The 25943-nt window shown below is 44.7% G+C and overlaps 1 protein-coding gene across 1 annotated transcript in view; it reads right to left on the bottom strand.

Annotated features, from left to right (window-relative positions):
- ctso (cathepsin O) overlaps positions 1–25055 on the bottom strand; it is a 99998-nt gene extending 74943 nt beyond the window's left edge. The window contains exons 1-3 of the mRNA XM_072495798.1: positions 24548–25055; positions 8493–8610; positions 1642–1778 (exon numbers count right to left, since the gene is read on the bottom strand). Coding sequence (XP_072351899.1) covers positions 1642–1778; positions 8493–8610; positions 24548–24751 — 459 coding nt within the window. The 5' untranslated portion in view covers positions 24752–25055. The remainder of the gene's footprint in view (positions 1–1641; positions 1779–8492; positions 8611–24547) is intronic.
- Positions 25056–25943: the final 888 nt, after the last annotated feature.

Here is a 25943-nt window from a genome sequence, read left to right as displayed (position 1 = left end):
GGTTAGGTGGGGTTACGGAGATTGGGTGGGGACGTTAGCCTAGGAAGGGTGCTCTTTCAGAGGGTCAGTGCAGACTTGATGAGCAAAGTGGCCTCCTTCTGCACTGTAGGATTTCTATGGTTCAGACGGGATGAGATCAGAGGCCAGGTGAGAGGATCAAATACCAAAGGGAAGGGGAAAATAGGAGGTCTGGAGTCAGGATCTGAGTCTAGGTTTTTGAATCAAAGGCTTGGTCTGAATACAAAATTGAAGCGGAAAAAAGACCAAAGATGTAAGGTAAAAGAGGCCAGAGTACAGAAAATGAATAGGAATATCCTTGCATTTTAATGAAAGATAGAATAAAGGGATGGGATAATAGAGGGGCAGTGACTTGGGAGAGAAGCTGCTTCCTGCAAACTTACAAGCTGGGACATTCAGATAAGTAAAGTTCAAACATGGACTCTTCTAGTAGTGGTGCATTCTATTTTTACTCAATCAGCTAACACTGGCTCTCCCAGTTGGCAGCCAGATAGATCTGGAAGTTGACCATGCTGGAGTGGTGGCAGCCCAGGGTGCGAGCAGCCCACATTTTTCCTGTGGAGCTCAAGAGAGCAGTTCTGTTTCTCATCTGCTCCCTGCATATATCAATACTTAATCATGTTAGAATTTTCCTATCCATTTGAGCCCACTCTGACATAGTTACCAAGAATCCATTCTTTGCATTGTTAAGCCTACTAATAAATCACTGATTGATGAAAAAGTTGTAAGACCACTGCCCTCATCCTGCCCACGCTCCCTATGAGGAGAGCCCATCTTTAAGGTCAGTCAAGTTCCAAAAAGGCTGAGTTAGCTGCTTGGCTAACAATGGAAATCAAATTCTATTGGATAATTTCACACACATTTGTTGTTTTATACTTTATGAGAAACAATACCAAAGCTAAAATATAGCTGGTAATATTATCCTGTCCAGTTGTTTCTAATCTACAAAACAAAAGTGTCTTGTTATATTGATAGTGTGCAGTAAAAGAAACATGAGAATCACACAGCAGAGGAGGCCCTTGCCTGCTCTTTTGAGATTCCTGTTGAATGCCAGCAATGTCATTTGTTTCCTTTGCCCTCACACTGCCTTCTTCAAACAGCCCCCCCCCCCCCCCCCCCCCCACCACCACCACCACCCTTTTTTACATGCATGTTTGCAGTCTGGAACTACTGATAGTGATTTTCATCATATTGCTGACCAGGAATCTTTCTACCACCTGCCAAAAGTTGAAAGGATTTACAAGTTGCTAATCAATCCGTTTCTCCATGTTATGAATGTATCTTCTTCAGCCATGAAGTCCTGCAGTAGGACTTGAAGCCAGAGCTTCTGACTGAGACACTGCCCACTGTATCATAAGACCTCACATATCATACCCTAGCAATTTAAAGAAACATGGATAAACCATGTGGCTGATAATTCTTTTACGTATCCTCAGATTTTCTAAATGAATTCCATAGGTTTGTCAAGAACAACCATTCCTTTCGGAATCTGTATTGACTGACCCTGATTGGTCTGTGCTCTCCTGAATGTGTCCAATATCTGTGCTGGCAGCGTTGCTGAAATAACTTTTGATTACAAAGAATTTTTAATGTTCATCCATTTAAGGAGAAATAGAAACTTACCGATTCCTGATTTCGCACAGGTGTAACAACATTCTTGTCCCTCCAGTCAAATTTTGGTGGTAAAGGTAGCTTCTTGGCATTCTTGGAAAATAATGTGTATTTGGGAAGTTGTACTGATCTTGAACCTAAATATGTTGCTGTAGGTTTAATTACAAAATATTATTTTTTCCTTCCTGCTTCATAGCAATCTTTATTAAAATGAGAACATATCATTTCAAACATCCTAATTAGTCCATATTCGTCTGTAAAGAAATGAAATCATGGGTGAGATTCTCCGACCCCCCGCCGGGTCGGAGAATCGCTGGGGGCTGGTGTGAATCCCACCCCCGCCGATTGCCGAAGTCTCCGGCACTGGAGATTCGGCGGGGGCGGGTATCGCGCCGGTCCGGTTGGCGGCCCCCTCCCCCCCGCTCGATTCTCCGGTCCGGATGGGCCGAAGTCCCGCCGCTAAAATGCCTGTTCCGCCGGCGTAAATTAAACCACCTACCTTACCGGCGGGACAAGGCGGCGCGGGCGGGCTCCGGGGTCCTGGGGGGGGCACGGGGCGATCTGGCCCCAGGTGGCGATCGGGGCCCACCGATCCGCGGGCGGGCCTGTGCCGGGGGGGCACTCTTTCCCTTCCGCCTCCGCCACGGTCTCCACCATGGTGGAGGCGGAAGAGACTCCCTCCACTGCGCATGCGCGGGAATGCCGTCAGCGGCCGCTGACGCTCCTGCGCATGCGCCACCCGGAGATGTAATTTCCGCGCCAGCTGGCGGGGCACCAAAGGCCTTTTCCGCCAGCTGGCAGGGCGGAAATTCATCCGGCGCCGACCTAGCCCCTCAATGTTGGGGCTCGGCCCCCAAAGATGCGGAGCATTCCGCACCTTTGGGGCAGCGCGATGCCAGTCTGATTTGCGCCGTTTTGTGCGCCAGTCGGCGGACATCGCGCCGTTTCCGGAGAATTTCGCCCCATATTTCCAAAAAGCAAACTTCTGCGTGGATCTTTAACATATGTGCATGGCCTGCTGGTGCTGTTGTATTTTAACGCAGTGATCTCTTTGTGAGTTCCGGCACCTTTAGCAAAGTTGATTTTAGCTCGATTCCCTGTGTGCTCATTCCAGCAAAAAAAGCGATTGAAAGCAAGACGGAATAAAGTTATCTAGCACCACCTAGTGCTACGTACTCATGTACTATATATTCCACTTTACAGATGTAATTACCTTGAGATGATGAATTGGGAAGAATTCAGACAATAAGTTCACCAATTGTATTTGTATCAAAACCAAGAAGGACATTGTTCTTGGTGGTCTGATAGTACAACAAAGTAGTGAAAAGTAAAGTGTTCATTGCTAAGTCGTTTTGCCAGTTTCTCAAATGACCAGTATCGTGTTAGCTACACTGGTCTAACACTGGCTGCAACTGGATGCAGCTTAGATCAGAAAGATGCTCCAGACCTTGAAGTTAGTTCAATCAGGTTTATTGAACTAATAGCACAGTTTCCTGTGAGTTCGACTCTCTGCTAACTTAAGTGTGGTTACTCTGTCTGACTGAACCAGACTAGCCCTTAGCCACGTGGTGGAGGTGTGAAATTGTAACATCAATCTTGACTGACTCTCTAGATGGTCATCAGTGGAAAGAGGCGGAGTGTGAGTGCCTCGTGTCTTTTATAGTCAGATCCCACCCCTGAGTGCCCTGCCTGCTTATTGATCATGTCCCCTTCTCTTATGTCCATTAGCTGCTTGTCTGCATATCATTGTGTGTGTCTGCATATCATGACATCTCCCCTTTTTTATAATGTTTGGATGACATTTGTGAACGTATTTACAAGAATAGGCCAATATTAACATATATACATGCAGTGGATGTGAACATATGTACATGTGAAAACAGCGGTCTAATGTGAGAACACAGAACATAGCAAACAGAACAAATGTTCATAAGTCCAGTCTCTGTGGCTTGTGTCTGATCCTGGTTGACCGCCGGAGAGGTGGTGGTGGGGACGACAGTGCTTGATGGGCGGGATTGCAGCCGGACTGGTGGCCTCGTGAGTCGAGGTACCAGGAAGTTGCAAAACAACAGAAGGAAACTGAGAAGAATGTTGTTGCCGGCAGGCAACATTGCGCAGTGCCCGTCTGTTTTGTCGCACAACAGAACCATCAGCCAGGCACACAACATAAGAGCGGGGGGCAGCCTGTCGAACAACGACAGCTGGAGCTGACCAGCCTCCATCAGGGATCTTGACCAGAACAGTGTCTGATGGGGATAACACGGGCAAATCGGTGGCATGAGCATCACAGCCCTGTTTTTGCCGGTCTTGGAGTTGCTGCACCTTCTGCAGCACCGGGAGGTGATCCAGGTTGGGTACGTGTATGGCTGGAAGTGTCGTTTGCAGGTCCCTGTTCATCAGGAATTGAGCTGGTGACATGCCAGTGGACAGTGGGGTCGCCCTGTACGCAAGGTGAATGTCAGACGTAGAATCCGCGGCCTTGCAGATGAGCTGCTTCACGATGTGCACCCCTTTCTCAACTTTTCCGTTTGACTGCGGTTAGTGTGGGCTGGAAGTGACGTGTTTGAACTAATACGACTGGGGAAACAGACCATTCATGGCTGTTGAAGCACGGGCCATTGTCACTCATGACAGTGAGTGGGATACCATGCCTGGAGAACGTCTCCTTACAGGCCTTGATGACGGTCCGAGATGTGAGGTCTGAGAGCTTCATGACTTCAGGGTAATTGGAAAAGTAATCAATGATTAACACGTAATCACGACCATTTGCATGAAAGAGGTCGATGCCAACCTTGGACCACGGAGGGGTTTCGATTTCATGCTGCTGAAGTGTTTCCTTACTCTGCGCTGGCTGGAAGCATTGGCAGGTCGCACCGCTAGGGACCATATTCGCAATGTCCAGGCTGATCCCGGGCCAGTAGACAGCCTGCCTGGCTCTGCGTCTGCACTTTTCCACATCCAGATGGCCCTCATGGATTTGACGGAGCACCAAGCTCTGGAGACTGAGTGGAATTACAATCCGGTCCAGTTTGAGGAGGATACCGTCAACCATCGTCAGGTGGTCCTTTACATTTAATAATTGAGGGCACTGCCCTTTTTGTCAGCCATTGGCTAGGTGTTGCATAACACGCTGCAAGAGGGGTCTTTGGCTGTCTCCTCACGGATATGAATCACCTTCTCATCAGATGCCGGGAGGGTGCTAGCACACAGCTGCACCTGTGACTCAATTTGCCGGATGACGTTCAGTGGTTCACTAGGCACGGTGATGGAGCGGGATAGTGGATCGGCAATGGTGAGCTCCTTGCCAGGCGTGTAGACCAGGTCAAAGTCGTACCTTCTGAGTTTGAGGAGGATGTGCTGCAAACGAGGAGTCATGTCATTAAGGTCCTTGTGGATAATGTGGACCAGGGGCCTGTGATCCGTCTCGACTGTGAATGTCGGCAGGCCGTAGACACAGTCGTGAAACGTGACAATGCCGGTGAGAAGGCCCAGGCATTCCTTCTCGATTTATGCATACCTTTTGTTCGGTGGGCGTCATTGCCCTTGTCGCGTAGGCAATCGGTGCCCAGGATGAAGTGTCATCGCGTTACAGCAGGACCGCACTGATGCCATCCTGGCTCGCAAATGTCGAGATTTTTGTTTCCCTGTCTGGGTCGAAAAATGCCAATACGGGTGCAGTGGTGAGCTTATATCTGGTCTCCTAGGAACCGAGTGTCGTCATGCCAAAGCAACATTTGGCTCTGTTCAGCTTCAGGCCATTGGCGTGGACACAGCGGAATACCTGCTGGAGACGGAAAACATGCTCCTCACGGGTCATGGACCATATGATGACATCGTCCACGTACACACGAACCCCTTTGATGCCCTCCATCGTCTGCTCCATGATGAGATAAAATATCTCCGATGGCGAGACGATGCCGAACTGCATACGGTTATAGCAGTACCTGCCAAACGTGAATTGAAGGTGCAGAGCCATCTGCTGGACTCACCCAGCTGGGTTTGCCAGAATCCATGTGACGCATCTAACATCGTGAAAAACCGTGCATGGGCCATCTCACTGGTGAGTTCCTCCCACTTCGGGATGGGGTAGTGTTCACGCATTATCTTCTGGTTGAGATCCTTGGGATCAATGCAAATGTGCAGGTCTCCAGAGGGTTTTTTAACCATCACCGTCAAGCTGACCCAGTTTGGGGGGGGGGGGGGGGCTTCTTGATGCGTTTGAAGTCTGCCTGTGAGAAGACGTTGGCAGAAGCACCTGTGTCCAGCTGGAACTGGTTGGAGCAGCGGTTGGCCTGCATCACCGCACGCCATTCGTCCTCCGAATCCACAGCGAGGATAGACTGAATGCGAGATGAGTTGGGTCTGGCATGTTCACGTGTGGTAATGGTGCCCACTCGGTAGGCGGACTCCAGGCACTTGTCCTCTGGATCCGTTTACTGCCAGGATCAGAATCCTGTAATCTTCATTGCACATTCTGGACGCACCGTCGTCGGAATTGGGAGCGCTGGCCCCTGACTGGTGGTGCAGACCTGCACAAGGCTGTATGGTGTCCAGGCTTCCCGCAGTTTAAACATCGCCTGCCTCTTGCAGGGCAGTGTCCCTTTAAGTAGGCGTTGCCACAGTTCGGGCACGTCAAGACGTCGGCGTCATGACGCGGTGTACGTCGTCACACATGCGCAGTGCGGTCGGCAGACATCTGCATCTGCATAGTATGGGTGTCGGCCGCTTCGTTATCCCGTTCGCATTGCGCAAGCGTGGGGCTCCGGGAAAAGCGCGCGAGATGGCCGCTGTCTTCAATGCTGAGGCGCTGCATCCGGGAGATGGCCTGCACACTCTGCCTCGTGGGAGGCAAGTTTCTCATTTTCAGCCGATTTGTATTGGGAATACCGATTTTTTGCGTGCTCATGCACTGTACATGTTTCAATCGCGACGGTCAGAGTGAACTCCGAACACGATTTGCTCTCTGACCATGGAGTCAGCAATATCACCAAAGTTGCAGGACAGCGCTAATAGGTGGAGGCTAGTTAAGAAGGCATTGAAAGATTCATCTTTACCTTGAAGACGTTGTTTGAATATGTAGTGCTCGAAGATTTCATTGGTGTCCACTTCACAGTGACTATCGAACTTATCCAGGATGGTCTGAAACTTTGTCTTGTCCTGGCCTTCAGTGAAGTTAAACGAGTTGAAGAGTTCAATGGCTTGATCACCCGCTGTTGAGAGGAGAAGCACGATCTTTCTTGCATCAGACGCACCCTCGAAGTCTGAGGCTTCGAAGTACAGCAGAAACTTTTGCTTGAATATCCGCCAGTTGGCACTGAGATTGCCGGAGGTCCTGAGCTGGTGAGGAGCCTGAATCTTCTCCACGGTGCCGGGATACATTCGCTGGTCGTCACGGAACGGACTGAGGTAAGCCACCTTAAATTAGTAGTCTCCTGGCATCAGGTTGTGTTAGGTGCACTGGTCTAACACTGGCTGCAACTGGATGCAGCTTAGATCAGAAAGATATTCCAGACCTTGAAGTTAGTTCAATCAGGTTTATTGAACTAATAGCACAGTTTCCTGTGAGTTCGACTCTCTGCTAACTTAAGTGTGGTTACTCTGTCTGACTGAACCAGACTAGCTCTTAGCCACGTGGTGGAGGTGTGAGATTGTAACAACACCCTTGACTGACTCTCTAGATGTTCATCAGTGGAAAGAGGCAGAGTGTGAGTGCCTCAAGTCTTTTATAGTCAGATCCCACCCCCGAGTGTCCTGCCTGCATTAGCTGCTTGTCTGTATATCATTATGTGTTGGTCTGCATATCATGACAACCAGTTTTCACTATCTGCTAGCAGCAGCTTTGTTGTAAGGGTGCAGGAACTCACAATGAGATAGATACTAGCTGTAAGAACTGTTGCCTTTTTGTATATTTTCAGTGCTGTAACTTGTACTGCATACTGAAAAATTATAAACTGAGATCTTTTCATTATTTATGACCAGATGAAAATCAGAATATATGAGCAGAGACTCCAAACAGAGAGGGTCATATTATATGTCCATGTGGCACGGTGGTTAGGGCGGCATGGTACCACAGTGGTTAGCACTGCTGTCTCATAGAGCCAGGGACCTGGGTTCAATCCCAGCCTTGAGTTGGCCATGCTAAATTGCCCCTTAAGTGTCCAAAAGGTTTGGTGGGGTTACGGGGATATGGCTGGAGAGTGGACGTAGGTTAGGGTGCTCTTTCATCGGCCAGTGCAGACTCAATGGGCTGAATGGTCTCCTTCTGCACTGTCGGAATTCTATGATTCTGTGTGCTCATATTACATTCCTGTGGATTTTTGACGGCGGGTATTAAAAGATTTCTGTTTTTAAATGGACCAATACATTAAAATACAATAGCACCACCAGGTGTGTAGCATAGGTTAAATATCCATGCAAAAGTTTGCTTTTAGAAAGTATTATTTAATTTCTTGAGAGATGAATAAGGAGCGGTTCATTACAATTTTGCCTTGTGCAATCCTTAGTCATAACCTACCAAACATGCTGCGATAATTCCTAACTTGACATTTAGTTTGTTAAAGCTTAATTTATTAATGGCATTGTCATATTGGTATATTATTGCAATAGGATATCCAGAATGCTGCATCATTCACTAGTCAGTGCATTACACTAGCATGGTATCGGTCCTCAGCACATGGTGTGATCTGATAAATATATTTGATGAAACTGCAACATTTGAGTTTAAAATTGTGGTGAGTTTCAGCTTTTTCAAACCAAGCATATTTGGCATTAATTATTCAAAATGTGGTACATTGTGCCCAATCACATAATAAGCAGTAATATTAATAGACTGACTGTATTGAGATGTTACAATTACAATTCACCTCTGAATACTTCAGGTGACATATCGGAAAACTGGTTGATTCCATAAATAGCAGAGCCACTTTCGTTCCAGAAATTTGAAGAAAAAAGATTCATGGTTTCGTGTCTCTGCACGTTTTGCTAGAAAATAAAATATATATTTTTCCAATATCAAGTTTCGGAAATGGAACAATGTTATAATACTGCTATTTTCCTTAAAATCTACGAATAAACCTACTTAAATTTGTGAACAAACAACTGAAAGTGATTTGTTTGGTCTTTAAAACTATGTTGTTTCAAAACATTGTGATATACTAGTGACACTAATGATAAGCTTTTTAATCTTCAACTGACCGTGTTTTGTTTTGATTTGATTTATTGTCACATGTACCGAAGTACAGTGAAAAGTATTTTTCTGCGGCCAAGGGAACGTACGCAGTACGTTCATGGTAGACAAAAAAAGAATAATTGACAGAGTACATTGACAAATGGTACATCGACAAACTGTGATTGGTTACAGTGCAGAATAAAAGGCCAAACAAAGCAAATAGATGAGCAAGAGCAGCATATGGCGTCGTGAATAGTGTTCTTACAGGGAACAGATCAGTCCGAGGGAGAGTCGTTGAGGAGTCTAGTAGCTATGGGGAAGAAGCTGTTCCTATGTCTGGATGTGCGGGTCTTCAGACTTCTGTATCTTCTGCCTGATGGAAGGGTCTGGAAGAGGGCAAAGGCTGGGTGGGAGGTGTCTCTGATAATGCTGTCTGCCTTCCTGAGGCAGTGGGAGGTGTAGACATGGGGAATCAGGGGTTTGAGGGGTTAATCAGGGGGTCAGTGTGAATGATTGGTGGAGTGGCGGGAGGAGGGGGGGTGTCAGTTCTGTTACCCAGGAGTCAGACTGATTTTTCTGCCTAACTTTCCTGGGTAATTATCCAGGTAACTACATGGGACTATCCAAAGTCTCCAACTCTAACTTGGGAGTCGGACACATTGGTGGAGGCTCCTAGAAGCAGGATAGTTTCCCATCGGAAGTTCACACTTCCTGAGCCTCAAAGGCAGTGCGTTGGGACGTCCGCAGGGTTCCAACGTGCATCTTGGGTTGTATGTCTGATCTCTTGACGATCCAGATAACAAAAGATCTGGGCATGTCATGCAGTGGATTGATTTAATTCCTGTTTTTTTCCCATACATTTTGGCTTTGCAATTAGTGTTGGTTAAGTCTATGCTGCCTATTTCAATTTTATCAGGTCTCACGTTTTGAAAATGAAACACAATTACTTTGATTTGATGCATATTCTTTTTATATTCAATCAACAGACCATTTACAGTCTGGCATTAGCATTTCTTTGTTGTGCAAGCTCCCAACCCAGAGCTGAAAATCCAGCTGGAGTTATTTGTTTCAGAACTATACCCCAGAAATATAAAATTCTTACAACTGGTCCCTCGGGAAGCGTAAAATTTCCCAGATCTGCCAGAAGTCTGTAATTTAACATGGTATGCTCACTTCAAAGATTAGATCAATATCAGCATCAAAAGGATGTAACAAACAGGTCTGTTGAAAATATGTTACTATGAATTAATTCCAAATTTCAAAACATAACTCTTCAAATCCAATTTGGGAAGTTTTCCTATGTTAAATATGTAAATGCAAGGTGTTGTTGTATCTGGAAATACCACACTTATGAAGAACTGGCTGCTTTCCCAGCAGTGACATTGTGGAGATGTCATCAAAAGCATTGACTCAAAGTTACATAAAAACAGGAGAACCTTGTTTACAGGTCCAGGAAAATACATGTGGTATAGAGATTTTTAAAAATGCTTCCACAAAGTTGCCCGTGAACAATGCATTTGTATGTGGGCATTCTTTTGTCACATGTGGAGTTGAGTAATCCAATTTAAGATCGTCCAGCAGCAAAGTCTTTAAACTTGAAGGGAAAAGGATCGTTAATTTCACATTATTAATAATAAGTAGTTACCCAGGAAAAGATAACGGCTATTTTTTTTCTGGCCCCAGCAGCCACTGGGAATCGTCCGTTTCCACCGAATGTCAATGGACTTTTGGCTGGCTCGCCGCATGCCCCATGGTAGGAAGCTGGAAAATCCCAGCCAAGTTACTGACACATACGCAAAGATTCGTTCCAGCGGAAGATCAAAACGATATTTTGGAATAACTCAAGTTTGTATTCAGCGCAGGCCTGATATGTTTTGAAATCGAAAAGTTGCATTTTCTGCAGTGAAGGTTTTGAAATTGTTGAAATTGCAGAGTTGTTTTTGCAGCTGCGATATCACCTGTCGTCTCGTCTATCTGCAGGAACTGGTATTTTTCATGTTAGCTTGAATGCGGAACCAGCTGGTCGGGGGGGGGGGGGGAAGAGGGAATTTTTTTAGTTCTCTTTCAAGGAAGTGTGACAGCGTTCTTCTTTAACCTGGTTGATTACAGTAGTTCCATGGCTATGTGTCCCTCTCTCCCGGTGTGATGCTGCAATCAAGATGAATTCCAATGGTTCATTGTGGGGTAGGCAACCTCCTGCCCTTTTAGGTTACTCTTAGCAAGCCAAGATGGCTGCAGTTATCATGTGACCTGTACAAAATAGCAAGGCATCAACACTTCAGTCTTTTTCTCACCTGTGTTTCTTCGTTCTTGTTCTGGCCAAAGCAATTTTTACATTCTTTTAATGGGGCGTTGAAACTTTGTTATCTCCGAGACAAGATCACAGTGACCCATAATTAAACTAAGGTTTGTTTTTTTGTCCTCTGAGAAGAGGAGACACAGCCTAAAATCCACAATTGTGTCTGGTAGCTTGGAGCCATTCTGAAACTGTCTCTAAATTCAGTCCAGGGTTTTATAAGATGTAACATTCAGGACAGTTTTCCGAAAAATGACTGTACACCCTGACAAATGAGGGGAAGCTAGAACAAGGTTGTTTCCTTCAGTAATTTGTATTGAAATAGAATATAAAAATCTCCATGTTGACAATTATTATTTTATTCTGTTACCTAACTCTTTCTTTTTTGTCTACTTAAAGTAAGGTGTATAAGTAAATAACCATTTAGTCATTTGGTAATATAGGGAACGACAAGCCAGTTAGCCTAATATTTGTCATTGGAAACATGCTAAGGTCTATTATTAGCAGGGCACTTAAAAATTCTTAATGCGATCAGGCAGAGTCAACATGAAAGGGAAAGGGATATTATGGCAGGGATTCTCCATTCCATGTCGAAGTCCTCCCGGCAGTAGAGGACCGGGACTGGTCCCCGCTGGTACATTTGGCCACTGGACACTCCATTTGTTTCTCCAAATCATTATATTTATTGTGAAGAGCTGCGGTTCCAGCACTGATCCCTGTGGCACCCCACAGGTTATTGCCCTACAACCTGGGAATGCCACCTTTATCGCTACTCAATGCTTTCTGTTGGTGAGCAAATCCTCTACTCGTGACAAAATATTACCTCCAACATCATGGGCTTCCCTATTTTACATACCAGCCTTTTGTGTGGCACCTTATCAAATGTCTTTTGGGAAAATCCAAATGTACAACATCGACTGGTTCTCCTCTATCTACTCTGGTTGATACCTCTTCAAATAACTCCAGTAAATGCATCAGACATGACCCCTCCTTCATGAAAGCACGCCGACTCTGCTTGATCAGGTTATGACTTTCCAAATGCACTGCTATTCTCTCTTTGATAATCGATCTAATATATTTCCAATGACTGAAGTTAGACTAACTTCTCTATAGTTTCCTGCAATTTGTCTCCTTCCTTTTTGGGGCACCACATCGTCAGTTTTCTAATTTTGGCATAGTTCCAGAAGCCAAGGACTTTAGGCAAAAACGACCTCTATAGCTCTATAGCTACCTCCTTTTAAGGTTCTGGGGTGCAAACCATCAGGTCAAGGGGACTTGTCAGCCTTTAATCCCATTAGTTTACCTAAAACAAATTATCTTGTGATGGTGACTACATTTAATTCTGGGATGCTTGTAGTATCACTGACAGCAAAGACTGATGCAAAATATATATTTAACTCCTCTGCCATTTCCTTAATCCCCATAATTACTTGCCCAGTTTCATTCTCTAAGGGGCCAATGCTTTCTTTTACTTCTCTCTTCCTTTTAATATACGTTTTCCTCTTGTGGAAGAATCTAGAACTAGGGGTCTCTGCTTAAAAATAAGAGGTCACTCATTTAAGATAGAGGTGAGGAGAAATCCTTTCCCTGTTAGGATCCCAAATAAGAGACCAACTATTTTCAATTTATAAAAATGTGAGGAAATGTTACTGCACCACAGAAGTGATAATACTGACCAATAGGCATCTTATATGTTAAAACAAACTTTAATTTGGCCACATTAGCAACAAAGAAATGGCTTTACAGCTACAACAGTTCTTAAGTAAAAGAAGAAACCTTAACTTACTTCCTAAACCTGCCACTAACTTCCTAAACCTGCCACTACATTCCAATTAAGCAGCCCAAATATATATATATATATATATATAGTAATACCACTCATGAATAAAGTTAGCAATCAGGGATTTACTTGCATTTCTCTGCAGAATCTTTGGAGAGTGAACCTATCAGGACCAATCCAGAACACCGCTATTCAGATTAGAGTTCTAGGACGTCCTAACTCTTCAGACTCTCCTCCAATTGACTATATCACCTGTACCCAAAGAATTAGGCATTCTTTTGTCTCTTCTTACAAAATGTTCCTTGATTGTTTAGCCAGGAACAAGCACAATGCCACTCACAAATTATCTAGAGGTGACGAATGTGATATAATATAGTTACTTTAGAGATATTAGTTACTGTAATGTAGAGATAGGCCAGTCTCATTCTGGTGAGTTCACAGACAAAGGATTTCAGACCGCATGGCAAAGCAAGGAGGAGGTGTGTCCACCAAAGGAGGAGAAAAGGATGCTGGGTAATAGGGGCAGAGGAAGGGATTGGAAGTGAGCCAATCAGAATGTCTGACCAGGTCAGGAGGGGTATAGGATGACCTATGGGAATCGTGTATGTGAAACTTGATACCATTTGAATTGATTTGCAGAGATCCCTTTGTCTCTTTGTTCATTCGCTTTCCGGGGTGTAGGAGACTGGATGTGTCTTATGCCTCTGTGAAATGAATCAAGCTTGCAAGCCAAATAAAATAACTAATGCTGTACCTGCAAATCCCTCTCGACTTTTATTGAGGCCAGACTGAAGGGTAAAGAAATTTGGGATTTGTCATTTGGTGCCGAAAGCCGGGATTTCTCAAGACGGTTCTGACCAACTGCGAAATCAGAATTAGACTGATTATGAACAGGAGGGTGGGGAAAAAGGGCCCACAATGTACAGCTGGAAAATGACCGCGCATTGCTTTTTCCCCTCTTCTTATCGTCTGATTAGTCTGGTCACTCGCGGTTGGTACGGAAAGATCGTCTCGACGAAATCAAAGGTCAGTCTGGGGATTAGCAAATTAAACTGATGGGATATCATAATTGATAGTTCAGTTTTGGGTTAATTGTGTTGTTGACGACTGATGTGATTTCAGCAGATGAGGGGTCAGTTAAATAAGTGTTTTTAAATCTGAAGATGGTTCAACTCCATGTGTGAGTTCTGATTCGGCTTGGGTTAGGTTATGGGTTGATGGGACATCTAAAATTGAAGATGGTTCAACTCCATGTGTGAGTGTTTTAAATCTATAGTTGATTAAGCTAAAATTGTACCCTTGGACTGTGGTGGCGAAGAGCGCAGTTCTGAGGACTAGTTGAGATTGTGGGGAATGCTGCATATTGGTTGAAGCAGAAGTCTCTCAAAGGGTTAACAGCAGCAGCCAAAGTTAAAGACGACAGACAGTGCTTCTCACTCAGGCCTTGAGATAACAGCAGCAGCCTGTAGTGTAATCGGATACCTTTCCTTTGAGTCAGTGAACTCCAGCAAAGTTACGTTTTGAATTAATTAAAGGAAACCAGTGGGTTTCTCCACCTCTTTGATAAAAGTTATTATTTTCGAAAGCAATTGATTGAAATTGCCAGAATCTTAAGTTTTACTTACTTGAAATAATGTTTATCTCATTTTATTTGTGAATTAATAGAAACTTAAAGAAGATCACTGACACCATTTTAAAAAGTGTAAATCTGGAGATGATAGTTGACTTTGCTCCGGTATACATCACCTCCCTCATTGATAGCAGCCAACATTTTGAGAATGTAAGGAAAACTTGTTAAAAGAAAAATTGTTAAGATAAAGAATTAATGAAGTTGTAAATGTTATACAAGTTTGTGTTAAGCAAATCGTAAATTTAGTTCTGAGTTGAGATCAGAGCTAAGCTTGCAAGTTGCAGTAATTCAATTTGAATTTTCAAACATTTTTAAGTTTTAAAAGAACACGGTTAGAACCTTTTCAATCGTTTTGCCAAGAAAAAAAAAAAAACGCGCAAGTAGAGACAGGAAAGGCTCGGGTCAAACAAAAGATGAGCTACGTAGTTCAATGGCTGGCCTTGAATTGACAGAAAATGATTAATTCAATAATTTAAAAATGTCAGTAAAAGTTTTGACTGCACCTGTAGCATTGTCTACACTAATTCCAGAACCACCAGAGTATAATAATTTATATCCAGTCACTGCTCCCCAGATTCCAATCATGCCAGTAACTCCAGCCCTTTTGGATGATAGTGTGGGTCCCGATTTACTATCTTCACGATCAGTAGAGAAAGAGGAGCTCTGTTCCGCAAGCCCAGTTAGCTCTAGGACCAGATCTCGGACAGCGAGAGAAGGGCTTGATCCTAACCAGAAACAATTAAGCATACCACCTAAATCCCTCCAGACCACGGGGAAACCGCAAATTTCGAGAACAAAGGGAGCTGCAACAGATGATTTTGAAGAGAAAGAACTCCCTCTAGTGACAGGGAGGGACGTCGAAGTCTTGGAAGAACCAGAGGAAATAGCTAGAGTGCCCCCTAGTGAGACTCGGAGACAGTTGCCGATTAGGAAGATACCAATCACCTGAATTATGCTAGCCACGCCGCACTTCAGCAAGCTCATGCGTTAGACGACGATAGACAGACACAGATCCTGACTGCGTTGAATAGCACATTTCAAAAGCCCATAAATATTTCTGCTATCTTAGACCTAAAACCTAAGAAGACTGAATAGCCAGAGGAATTTCTGGAGCGTTTTAATGAAATCTACCGTTGGCAGTCAGGCGACTTGCCATATCAAAATGGTCAGAATTCCCCTCAATATTGTGCTATGTTAATGCATTGCCTACCACCTTCTGTGGCTACTGCTGTGAAATGTAATAACATGAATTGGACAGAGAACGACCCTTCCCAGATGGCAAGTGCAGTCAGATTTTATTGGAAGGAGGGTGTAGGCCAGGAAGGAGGCTCAGTTACAAAGGTTAAGACTGAGTATGTAATGAAAAAGGATGACCTGCGACCCCAACAAGCGGCAGAAATGGTAGCTTACCAGCTGGAGCCCCAATATTGTGACTTTGGGTGGGTGGATCAGCGAGGGGGAGGATATCAAACCCACCCAAAGGGACCCTCAGCTCCTTTTTATGGCCCACCGTATGCATCAACAGCTTTACAATCGCCGCCCCCTCTGAGGGGCCATTGGTCTACTGGGAGACGAGGACGGGGCAGATATAGAGAGAGCAATGCATGTTTTAATTGCGGCCGTGCAGATCACTGGCAACAGGAATGCCCCTTTAAAAGACAGGCAGCAGAAGGAGATTATCCGACCCAAAGGAGGGGGTACCCACCAAGGGGAGGACAGACGAGATACACTGACTTCTCCCAGGCAAACCCTTTCCCAATACAGGATTGACTAGCTAATTTAGTCATAAGGACTCTCCAATCGGACAGGGAACCTATTATCTCTCTGCAGATAGGAGATTAACATCACTCATTCGTAATCGACACTGGAGCAGCCATGTCTTCTGTGCAATCAGAACTTCGACTACCATTATCCGACCACACGCAGCAATTGTCGGGGTTCCAAGGACAGGTGTGTGAGTATCCTATTTCTGAACCTGTGACAGTCACTTACGAGAATAAGTTTGCAGATCATCAGTTTGTAGTGACTACTGGATTGGACTGTAATTTGTTGGCCCAAGATTTACTGTGTATCTTCCAGCTACAGCTAAAGTATGGAGACGAAGGGGTAACGGTCCAATCATGGAGGATGAGACAACAGTGCTATATTTCTATCACCCCCAGTGGTGGACGTTAGACATTGAACATTCACTGCATCACGTTACGCTGGCCTATGACAGAACCGGACAAAACAGGGAGTTGGAGGACAAATACCGGCCATTAATTGGGACCGAATGGCCAGTCAAAGGTACAGCCACAGTCACGGGAAAAGAAGGTACAGCCGATTTTGTTACAATACCACCACATTTATGGCCACAGTCAGCTTCGGTAAGCCCTCATATTACACGTCAGGTCCACGACCAGTACCATGCCAGGGATCTGGGGCAAATGGTAAGGAGGGCAGTGGATCATTCGGATCCAACAGAGTACGCACTTCAAGTCATGCCGGACGGCACTGCCATAAAATATTTTGAGGTCCCTGAAACAATTAACACTCGACTGCAGCATCACTGGGGACATGATGTTTTGGAATATGTCAATCCACAGGTCTGGGCGGAATACCCATCACAAGTGGGAAAGACAAATGTTACACCTATAAAGGTAACGATTAAGGATCATGTAAAGCTACCTTCCATTCGGCAATACCCCCTGAAATCCCAAGCTGCTCCGTCTATAGACAAATTAATTCAAGAGCTGTTGCAACAGGGTATTTTGGTCCCTTGCCAATCAGAATGTAACACCCCCATACTTGCTGTGCCTAAACCAGCCAAACCAGACCAGTACCGATTAGTACAGGATTTACATTCAATCAATGCCATCGCATAGCCGTTACATGCTCTCACCCTCCAACAGGATATTACAGTGTATAGCTCCCACTCGGTCATCGCACTACTGAGGCAACTGCAGACTCAGCATCTTACCGCGGCCCGTCAGAATAGGTATGAGGTATACCTTTTGAACAATCCACGTCTGACATTTAAACACTGTACCACTATCAATCCAGCCTGTTTTCTTAGTGGTCCCCCTGTCCATGAAGACTCACCTGGCCACGACTGTTTAGCCTTGATTCAGGAAACTACCACAATAAGGGACGATTTGAGTGACATTTCGTCAGAACAACCTGACATGATTATGTGTGGTCAAATATCACACAGGGGTTTAGTTACTGACTTACTGCAGGCCCTCCTTATGCCCGCGCAGGTTTCCGTTATTAAATGCGCTGCCCACACAAATGGTAAGACCCCAGTTGACGTTGGTAATGAACAAGCAGATTGTGCAGCGCGGACAGCCGCACAAATTCAGCAAGTGACGGTGCCTAAAATGTTAAGTCAGACTAAACGATCTACTATAAATATGTCTGCTTCTGACAAGTCAATGCCAACCATCCAAGACGTCATAAGGTTACAGGAGGACACTCCTGAGAGTGATAAACAAATGGCGAAACGGTTAGGTTGTACATATGATTCTGTTTCCTCTTTATGGACCACGCCAGCACATCAGACTTGTATGTCTGATGTACTGGCTTTCTGGGTCATCGAATGTGTACACTTTGCAACTCATTGTGGGGCTCGGGGACTAGTGATTTGTTGCTGGACACTTGGTGGCACCCTAAAATGCAGGGGTTGGCCCAGAGTATCAGTAATCGGTGTTTGATTTGTCAGCAATATAACACCGGAAAAGGTATCCCTTGTGGGAGGGGCAAACCCCATTGCCCAGTGGTCCCTTTGAGACGCTCCAAATGGATTACATTGAGTTGGAAAGGTGTCAATGTTATAAATATGTTTTGGTCATTGTGGACGAGTTCAGCAGATGGGTTGAGGCGTATCCGAGTACCGATAATAAAGCTGCTACTGTGGTTATAGTTTTGATGAGGGAAATCATTCCCCGGTACAGTAGACCAGCTCAGTTGAGTTCTGATAACGGGCCTCATTTTCTTGGACAGATTAACCTGCCTCCCTTCTCCAGTGCTATTTTACAGGTGTGGAGCATGATGGGGTGGCTACGCACCGTCTGTGTGATATTTGGCCTCACCTCGCTTGGAGTGTTATTGGCGACGGACATGGAAAAGGGGAATATTATCTATATTTGTAACCCCAACCAATCTACAAGGATACGTCACCTATGCAAAGGTGATGTTCTTCGCTGCCCCCATATATGAAGACATGGTATCGACTCATGGAAGGTCGTTAAAGTTAAGGAGAATGCAGGAGTCATGAAGCAATTGCACCGGTCCCGGCGATGGGAAGGGAACATTATATGGGCATTGCCTTGTTTTTGGAATACATGTAAATTTGATTTTGGATGTGTTAAGATTGGTGCGATAAAGGTAACATCAGGCCGTCAGGAGAGCGTAGGAAGAGGCTGTGAGAGAGAGAGGGACTAGAGAGAGGATGGGGTGTGTGAGAAGGGAAGTACAGCTAGAACGTAGGTTATCAGGAGATACACTTAATTTAGTTAAAGGCCAAACTGAGGAAAACCTGGGTAGTATGAATCACTTCTACCAGATTTACCACCGCTTGTATGGCCACGGACGGGTTGTCTGCTACCCGAACCCCGCAGCGGTGTCTAGGTTATTTTCTGTTTCACCGCTTTGGGGCACTCCCCAAACGGTGGTTCATTGTCAGCATTCCGAGCCACCGCCCGAGCAAGTCACTCTTCCTTACGATCCGGGTTCAGCACCACTGGCTATTTGCCTTCCCCTTCCTCGGGATAATTCCCATTCACAGTATGATAGACTGCAACGGTGGAGGGCATATATACCTAGCCACTTCACTCCCAATAGGGATTCCCGGTCGTACGAGAATTGTTTCAGCAGTGAAGGATACGGCTGTTTGCTGGTAGAGGTGGAAACGAATATAACATGTCTGTTCCCCACCTGTACGGACAGGAGGTGTCATATCACCCAGGCGTCTGGACAATGCGTTTGTTACAACACCACTTGCGTTCCATTGAACGCCGGCCTCCAGCTCCTTTGTGGCTGGGCGAATGTCTCATATATCACTGTTGGGACGAGGGCTTTCCGCATTGCTAGGCGGCCCGAATGGGCGTTTCGATGCTAGATAGACTGGGCTACTGGGGGGGTTCCTTGGCTGTCAGCAATAGGAATTATTTTATTTGTGGCCTTACCATCTTGGGAAATGAAACCTTGGGCGCCCTCGGGGCAATAACCAAGGAATTGTCTCAGCTATGGTTGTTTGCAATGCAGAACCGGTATGCTCTTGACGATCTTCTGGCCCGTGAGGGTGGGGTATGCGCCATAGTACAGGGCAAGTGTATCATGGGAGTTCAGGACTTGACCGCTAACATCACTAAATTTATGGATCGCATACGGGATCACCTGGACGGAATGCAGGATCCTGGCGCTTGGGGTAACTGGGGATTTGGAGGTTGGAAGGACTGGTTGATAAATATGGTCATGTATTTAGTGGTGGCTATCGGCTGCATCTTTATGGGCCCAGCCATCCTTAAATGTGTGATGGGCAGAATGCGGGGTACACTGGAACAGATCAACGCCCCTAAAATCTTAGCTGTCAAAATCCATGAGGGTGCAGCAGATGAGGGGGGGCTACTACAGGAATTGGAAATGCAGTGACGGATCTTTTTAGATGAGGGACCGTAGCTATGGATTGGATAGTTCGGTTATCATGGAATGATAAAAAGAGGGAATGACGAATGTGATATAAAATAGTTACTTTAGAGATATTAGTTACTGTAATGTAGAGATAGGCCAGTCTCATTCTGGTGAGTTCACAGACAAAGGATTTCAGACCGCATGGCAAAGCAAGGAGGAGGTGTGTCCACCAAAGGAGGAGAAAAGGATGCTGGGTAATAGGGGCAGAGGAAGGGATTGGAAGTGAGCCAACCAGAATGTCTGACCAGGTCAGGAGGGGCATAGGATGACCTATGGGAATTGTGTATGTGAAACTTGATACCATTTGAATTGATTTGCAGAGATCCCTTTGTCTCTTTGTTCATTCGCTTTCCGGGGTGTAGGAGACTGGATGTGTCTTATGCCTCTGAGATGAATCAGGCTTGCAAGCCAAATAAAATAACTAATGCTGTACCTGCAAATCCCTCTCGACTTTTATTAAGGCCAGACTGACGGGTAAAGAAATTTGGGATTTGTCAGAGGTCCTTCAAACCTAAACAATATTCCATTAGCTAGCTCCCTGTAGTAAACAAGTAAATGGTACTCAAGATCTATTAGCAGACCATTTTACCTGCAAATCAATGATTACCTCAATTTTACAATACCTTAATCACAACTCTAGTAGTAATATTATCTGTATGCATCTTGACCCAGGTTTTAATAACATTACTGCAAAAAATATACCCTATAAAATGACAATTTCTTACATTCATCACATCTCTCAGAGGAGTTTGAGTCTTTAGAACTCTCTTCCTCAAAATACAGTGGAAGCGGAGTCTTTGAATATTGTTAAGGCAGAAGTAGATAGATTCTTGATGAGCAAGGGGATGGAAGGTTATCGAGGGGGTAGGCGTGCATGTGGATTCGATGTTAAAATCAGATCGAATCAGTTATTGAATGTGGAGTAAGTGGCCTATTCCTGCTCCTAATTTGTATCTTTTAAATTTCAACAGACAGAGGGATATAGATTTGAAATCTAATGTAGAGGACATGAAACTGTAACTATATTCTCTGGATTGGAAAATATTCATTGAAATCTTACAAAAAGGTAAAATTACTAAACTAATGCCAGAATTCAGAGGTTAGAATAGTTAAAAAGGATGAACATACTGAGTTTTTCAAGAAAAGCCAGCTGAGAGCAACCTAATCGAGCTCTGTAAAACTATGAAGAGGTTTGATAGAGAAGAAAGAGAAAATGTGGACCGTGTGAACCTCAGGAGAAACTTTACCGAAAGAGTTAGAACGTGGAACTTCCTGCCACATGAGATGGTTGGGGTGGACAGCATCGAGGCACGTAATGGAAGCTAGACAGGCACAAAGGAAAAAGTGATAAGAGATGCTGAAAGGGTTAAATGAAGTAGAATGGGAGGAGGTGTGTGTGGTGCATGAAACACCAGTTGGACCAAATGCTATGTTTTAGAATGTAAGTTCTATGATTCCAAAATTATGACCACAACTTATTTGTTTCCTTGTATTTTCCATCTGGCCCTGGATGTTGCAATGGTAACGATTGGGAAATTGTCCACATTCACCTGCATTGCTCCACCAAACCAGAAACACAGAAAGATAGGGAAATACACAAGTTGCTGTCAGTGATTCTCCACTCTATCAGAGATGGTGCTATTGTGATCCCACCAACATCCCCTACATTACAATAACCAATCCTTTGGCGATCAAAGAATGAACAGAAATGTAGCAATAACCCTTGAGAGACCCTGTTGAATGAGATGTAATTGGGTGTTTAATGGGTCACAGCAGCGTTTCATAATAGTTATGTATTCCGCAAGAAAATGCATTTTAAGGTTATCTTTAAAAATAATGAATTTTGAAAAGAATTCCTTGATTTTGGTTTACAAAAGGACTGAAACAAAATGGATTCCGATGCTCACAAGATTTCTTTTTTTTGATTCAACCACTATCACGCAGATGTAGACTAGGCTGTGCTTACCTGAAGAGGATTCACAAAAGACAATCAGTTATTTAGTTATGGTTCACTCAGGTCTCGACCAGGAGATAACAAAGTTTTTATGCCTCATTGTAAGAATGTAGATGTTGCCTTGGCCAGAACAAAATCTAAGAAGCACAGGTTGGAGAAGGACTGTTTGAAGTGTTGGTGCCTTATCTGGAAGATGATCTGGCATTATGGACATGTCACATAACAAGCGTAGTCATCTTGGCTTTCCTGCAAAAAACATTGAAAAAGGCAGGAAAGTAGCTACAACACAAAGATCCACCTTGAAGAAGTTTTAACCCAGGGAAAGATAGCGAGAAACAGCCACAATTCTGTTGTTGGTAACTCGGCAGTTTGAAAGTGCCACATTGCAGAACCAGAAGAGCCTTATCTCTTCCTTGTAAACTTGATTCACCAACGAGGCTCACTTGTTAAAGCTACATCTGACCGTTCAACAGTGGAAGCCATCGCAGATGCATGGACACTCTACAACTAAAGAACCTTCACTTCAGACAATGCAACATCTCGATGTCAAAACATATCGGGCCTGCACCAACTACATGCGTTTTTAAGTATTATTGTATTATTTTCATTGGGAACTAATCTTTTCTTAAAATAAATTTAGAGTACCCAATTCATTTTTTCCAATTAAGGGGCAATTTAGCGTGTTCAATCCAATCTTTGGATTGTGGGGGCTAAACCCACGCAAACACGGGGAGAACGTGCAAACTGTACATGGACAGTGACCCAGAGCTGGGATCGACCTGGGACCTCGGCGCCATGAGACTGTACTAATCTTTGTGTGTGTTAGTAACTTCACCTTTTCATAAACAACTTCCAGGAAATACTGTGACATAAAGTAACTTTTATCTTTTCAGTAAAATGGCTTTTTTGTTGGGTTATTTTAAATTAAATTATTCACTCGAGGTGAAAAGAATACACATTCACATCAAATATATTATTCACGGGCAACTTTGGGGAAACACCTTTTAAAACGTCTGCAACAAAATGGTATAATAACTTCATGAATACTGTTAAACAACATCACTGACCTGTGAAAACTAATAGTGTATTTGTGGAATGTCAAACCTCTCCAATATGATAGCAAATTCTATATTATTACTTTTTTAAAGTTTGTTCATAACATTTTTAGCTTCTATCTTGATCTAATCATAAACATGTATTTCACTATCTGAAATTTAAAATTACATATGAAGGGATTCAGTGTTTTAAACTTCTTGGTCTGCTGTCTGTGAGAATGCTTCAATGTGACATAATGCTTACCCTGCTTGCTGACATTACTACTACAGAACACCTATCAATTCCCCTGACCTGGCGCCATGTTCAAACTGACATGAGGAAGCAGAAAATGTCACAGAAACCAGTAGTTATTTTTGGACAACCTTCTTCAACATCAGCAGAGAACTGTTGCTTTCCCACTGCTAGGAAAATCCAGCCATTACCTTACTTAGTCCCAATGTTTCCTACTGTGCAGAAAGAGGCCATTCGGCCCATCGAGTCTGCACCGACCCTCCAAAAGAGCACCCCACCAAAGCCCACTCCACCGCCCTATCCCTGCAACCCCGCCTAACCTGCATTCCTTTGGATTTTGGGAGGACACCAGAACACCTGGAGGAAACCCACACAGACACGGGGAGAATGCGCAAACTCCACACAGACCCAAGGCCAGAATTGAACCAGAGTCCCTGGCGCTGTGAGGGAGCAGTGATAGCCACCGTGCCACCCTGCTGCCCTTCTTCTCTTTGGCATTTACGACAATCTTTTTTTGTCTGCCTCACAATATTCTATTTTTTGTTTTGCGGTCTTCTCCATTGACCTGAAGAGGTAAAGCGGAGAATGCACCTTAGGTTTAGATAACCCATTTCAAAGCGGGAGGCCTTGTGGTGCCATGGTAGCAGTTGGCTCTGAGCCCTAAATTCAAGGTATGAATCCCACTCCAGGTCTTGTTGGCCGCAGAAGGTGCATAAACCTGGCCCAAGCAGGCTCATCAACCTACAAATCTTTCCACTGCACCTGTGGCAGGCGATAAGGGTGGCAGAGTCTCCTCCTCCAGAACCTGGAGCAGGCAATGGCAAGCGCAGCCATTGGCAACACATGCAAGTCCCTGGTTGCATGGTACCTGAAGAGAGACAGAGAGAGACGTTTGAATTATTCAGCAGAGAAAAGAAATCCCAAATGCCAATGTGGTCAGATCTCAGTCTCCTTTTAATTTGCCCCAAAGGTTTAGTGTAGTTACTTAAAGTGGGCTAACAAGCTACACCATAGCTGATTGAGAACAAATTCTCTGTTCGGATCTCACTTCGCTGACTGTGCCACAAGGTTACACGGGGAAGGATCAGAGAGCCGGAGGGGGCAATACAGCCGGTTACGGCCCAGTACTGTACCTGGAACACATGATATTTGTGAATGAACTGGAGGCTCCCCGCCGAGTAGCTCCGGTTATACTTCACCACGAACCGCTGGAAGAGTTTCTCGGAGTGGCCGGCAGCCGCCTCTCGACTCTCGTTCCCCGGCTGCTGGAAGTGAAACGGTCCGGGGAAAGCGAGCTGGACACCGGACAAGCACCATAGTAGGAATGCCCAGGGCATGGTGCTGGAGTCAGAGGGCGGGGGGCAAACAAAGAGCCTGTGGACCCTGAGTGTTAGTCAGCCCTGCAGCCACTGCTCCCAGTCCGACTCACATCCGGAACACATACAAATCCCAAGAAACATCCCGGGGCTTTCACTTTCACTTTTAACACGGCTGAGTCAGCTGGAGGAGTATGTTAAATTGCAATTCTAATGTAGCTCAGCTGGGTTAAAAACAAATCTTAAATTCCCCTCGAGCGCTTTCTGAAAGGGCGACGAGGTCAAATTCAATAGTAACTTTCAAAAGAATAAGATTATAGACTTGAAAAGGGGAAATATGCCGGGCTGGCTGTCCAGCAGCGTAAACAAGGCAGCACCCTAAGTAGCATCAAGTCCTGCTCAGGGGTGTTGGACAGAGTAATTCGCACAGTGCTGGGGGAGGTGATCTACACTAGAGTGGCCTGAGTGACATTGGAACAGAAGTAGGCCAATCAACCCATGGACTCTACTCCACCATTCAATATGATCATGGCTGCTCAGACACTTCAATGCCTTTCCCCCCACACTATCCCAATATCCCTATATGCCATTGGCATTTAGAAATTTGTCAATCTCTACTTTAAACATATACAATGACGGAACTTCCATAGCCCTCTGGGATATAGAATTCTAAAACTTCATAACCCTCTGTGTAAATAAATTTCTCATCTCCGTTCTCATCCCCCTTATTTATAAATCATGCCCACTGATTCTCGATTCCCCAGCCAAGGAAAAACATCTTACCTGCATCTACCCTGTCTCATCCTTTAAGTATTTTGTAAGTTTCAATGAGATCATCTCTCATTCTTTGATACTCTGGGGAATGCAGGCCCAGTTTCCCCAATCTCTCTTCATAAGGCAGTCCTGGTGAATCTTCGTCACACTCCCTCCATGGCAAGTGTGGTGAAATGTATTCACCAGGAGATGTGGTGCCTGTGTAACCTTTAACCTTTAAGGATTGAGCTGGAACCAGGGCCCCCCTCGGGACGGTATATAGTCCTGCGCCCAGTGGGTGGTGCTCATTTGTACAGAAGTCACTGGCAGGCTAGTTCTTTGTGTAATAAAGCCTTCGTTCACTTGTTCATATGGTCTCGCTGTGAATTGATGGTATATCAATTTATTACACAAACAACGTCACTATGGACGCCGCTCTCAAGCCAGGAAAACTCGACTT

The sequence above is a fragment of the Scyliorhinus torazame genome, chromosome 3, assembly GCF_047496885.1.
Source record: "Scyliorhinus torazame isolate Kashiwa2021f chromosome 3, sScyTor2.1, whole genome shotgun sequence".
Classification (NCBI taxonomy): domain Eukaryota; kingdom Metazoa; phylum Chordata; class Chondrichthyes; order Carcharhiniformes; family Scyliorhinidae; genus Scyliorhinus; species Scyliorhinus torazame.
Note: the sequence above shows the minus strand (reverse complement) of the source record. Positions and strands in the feature narration are given on the sequence as shown.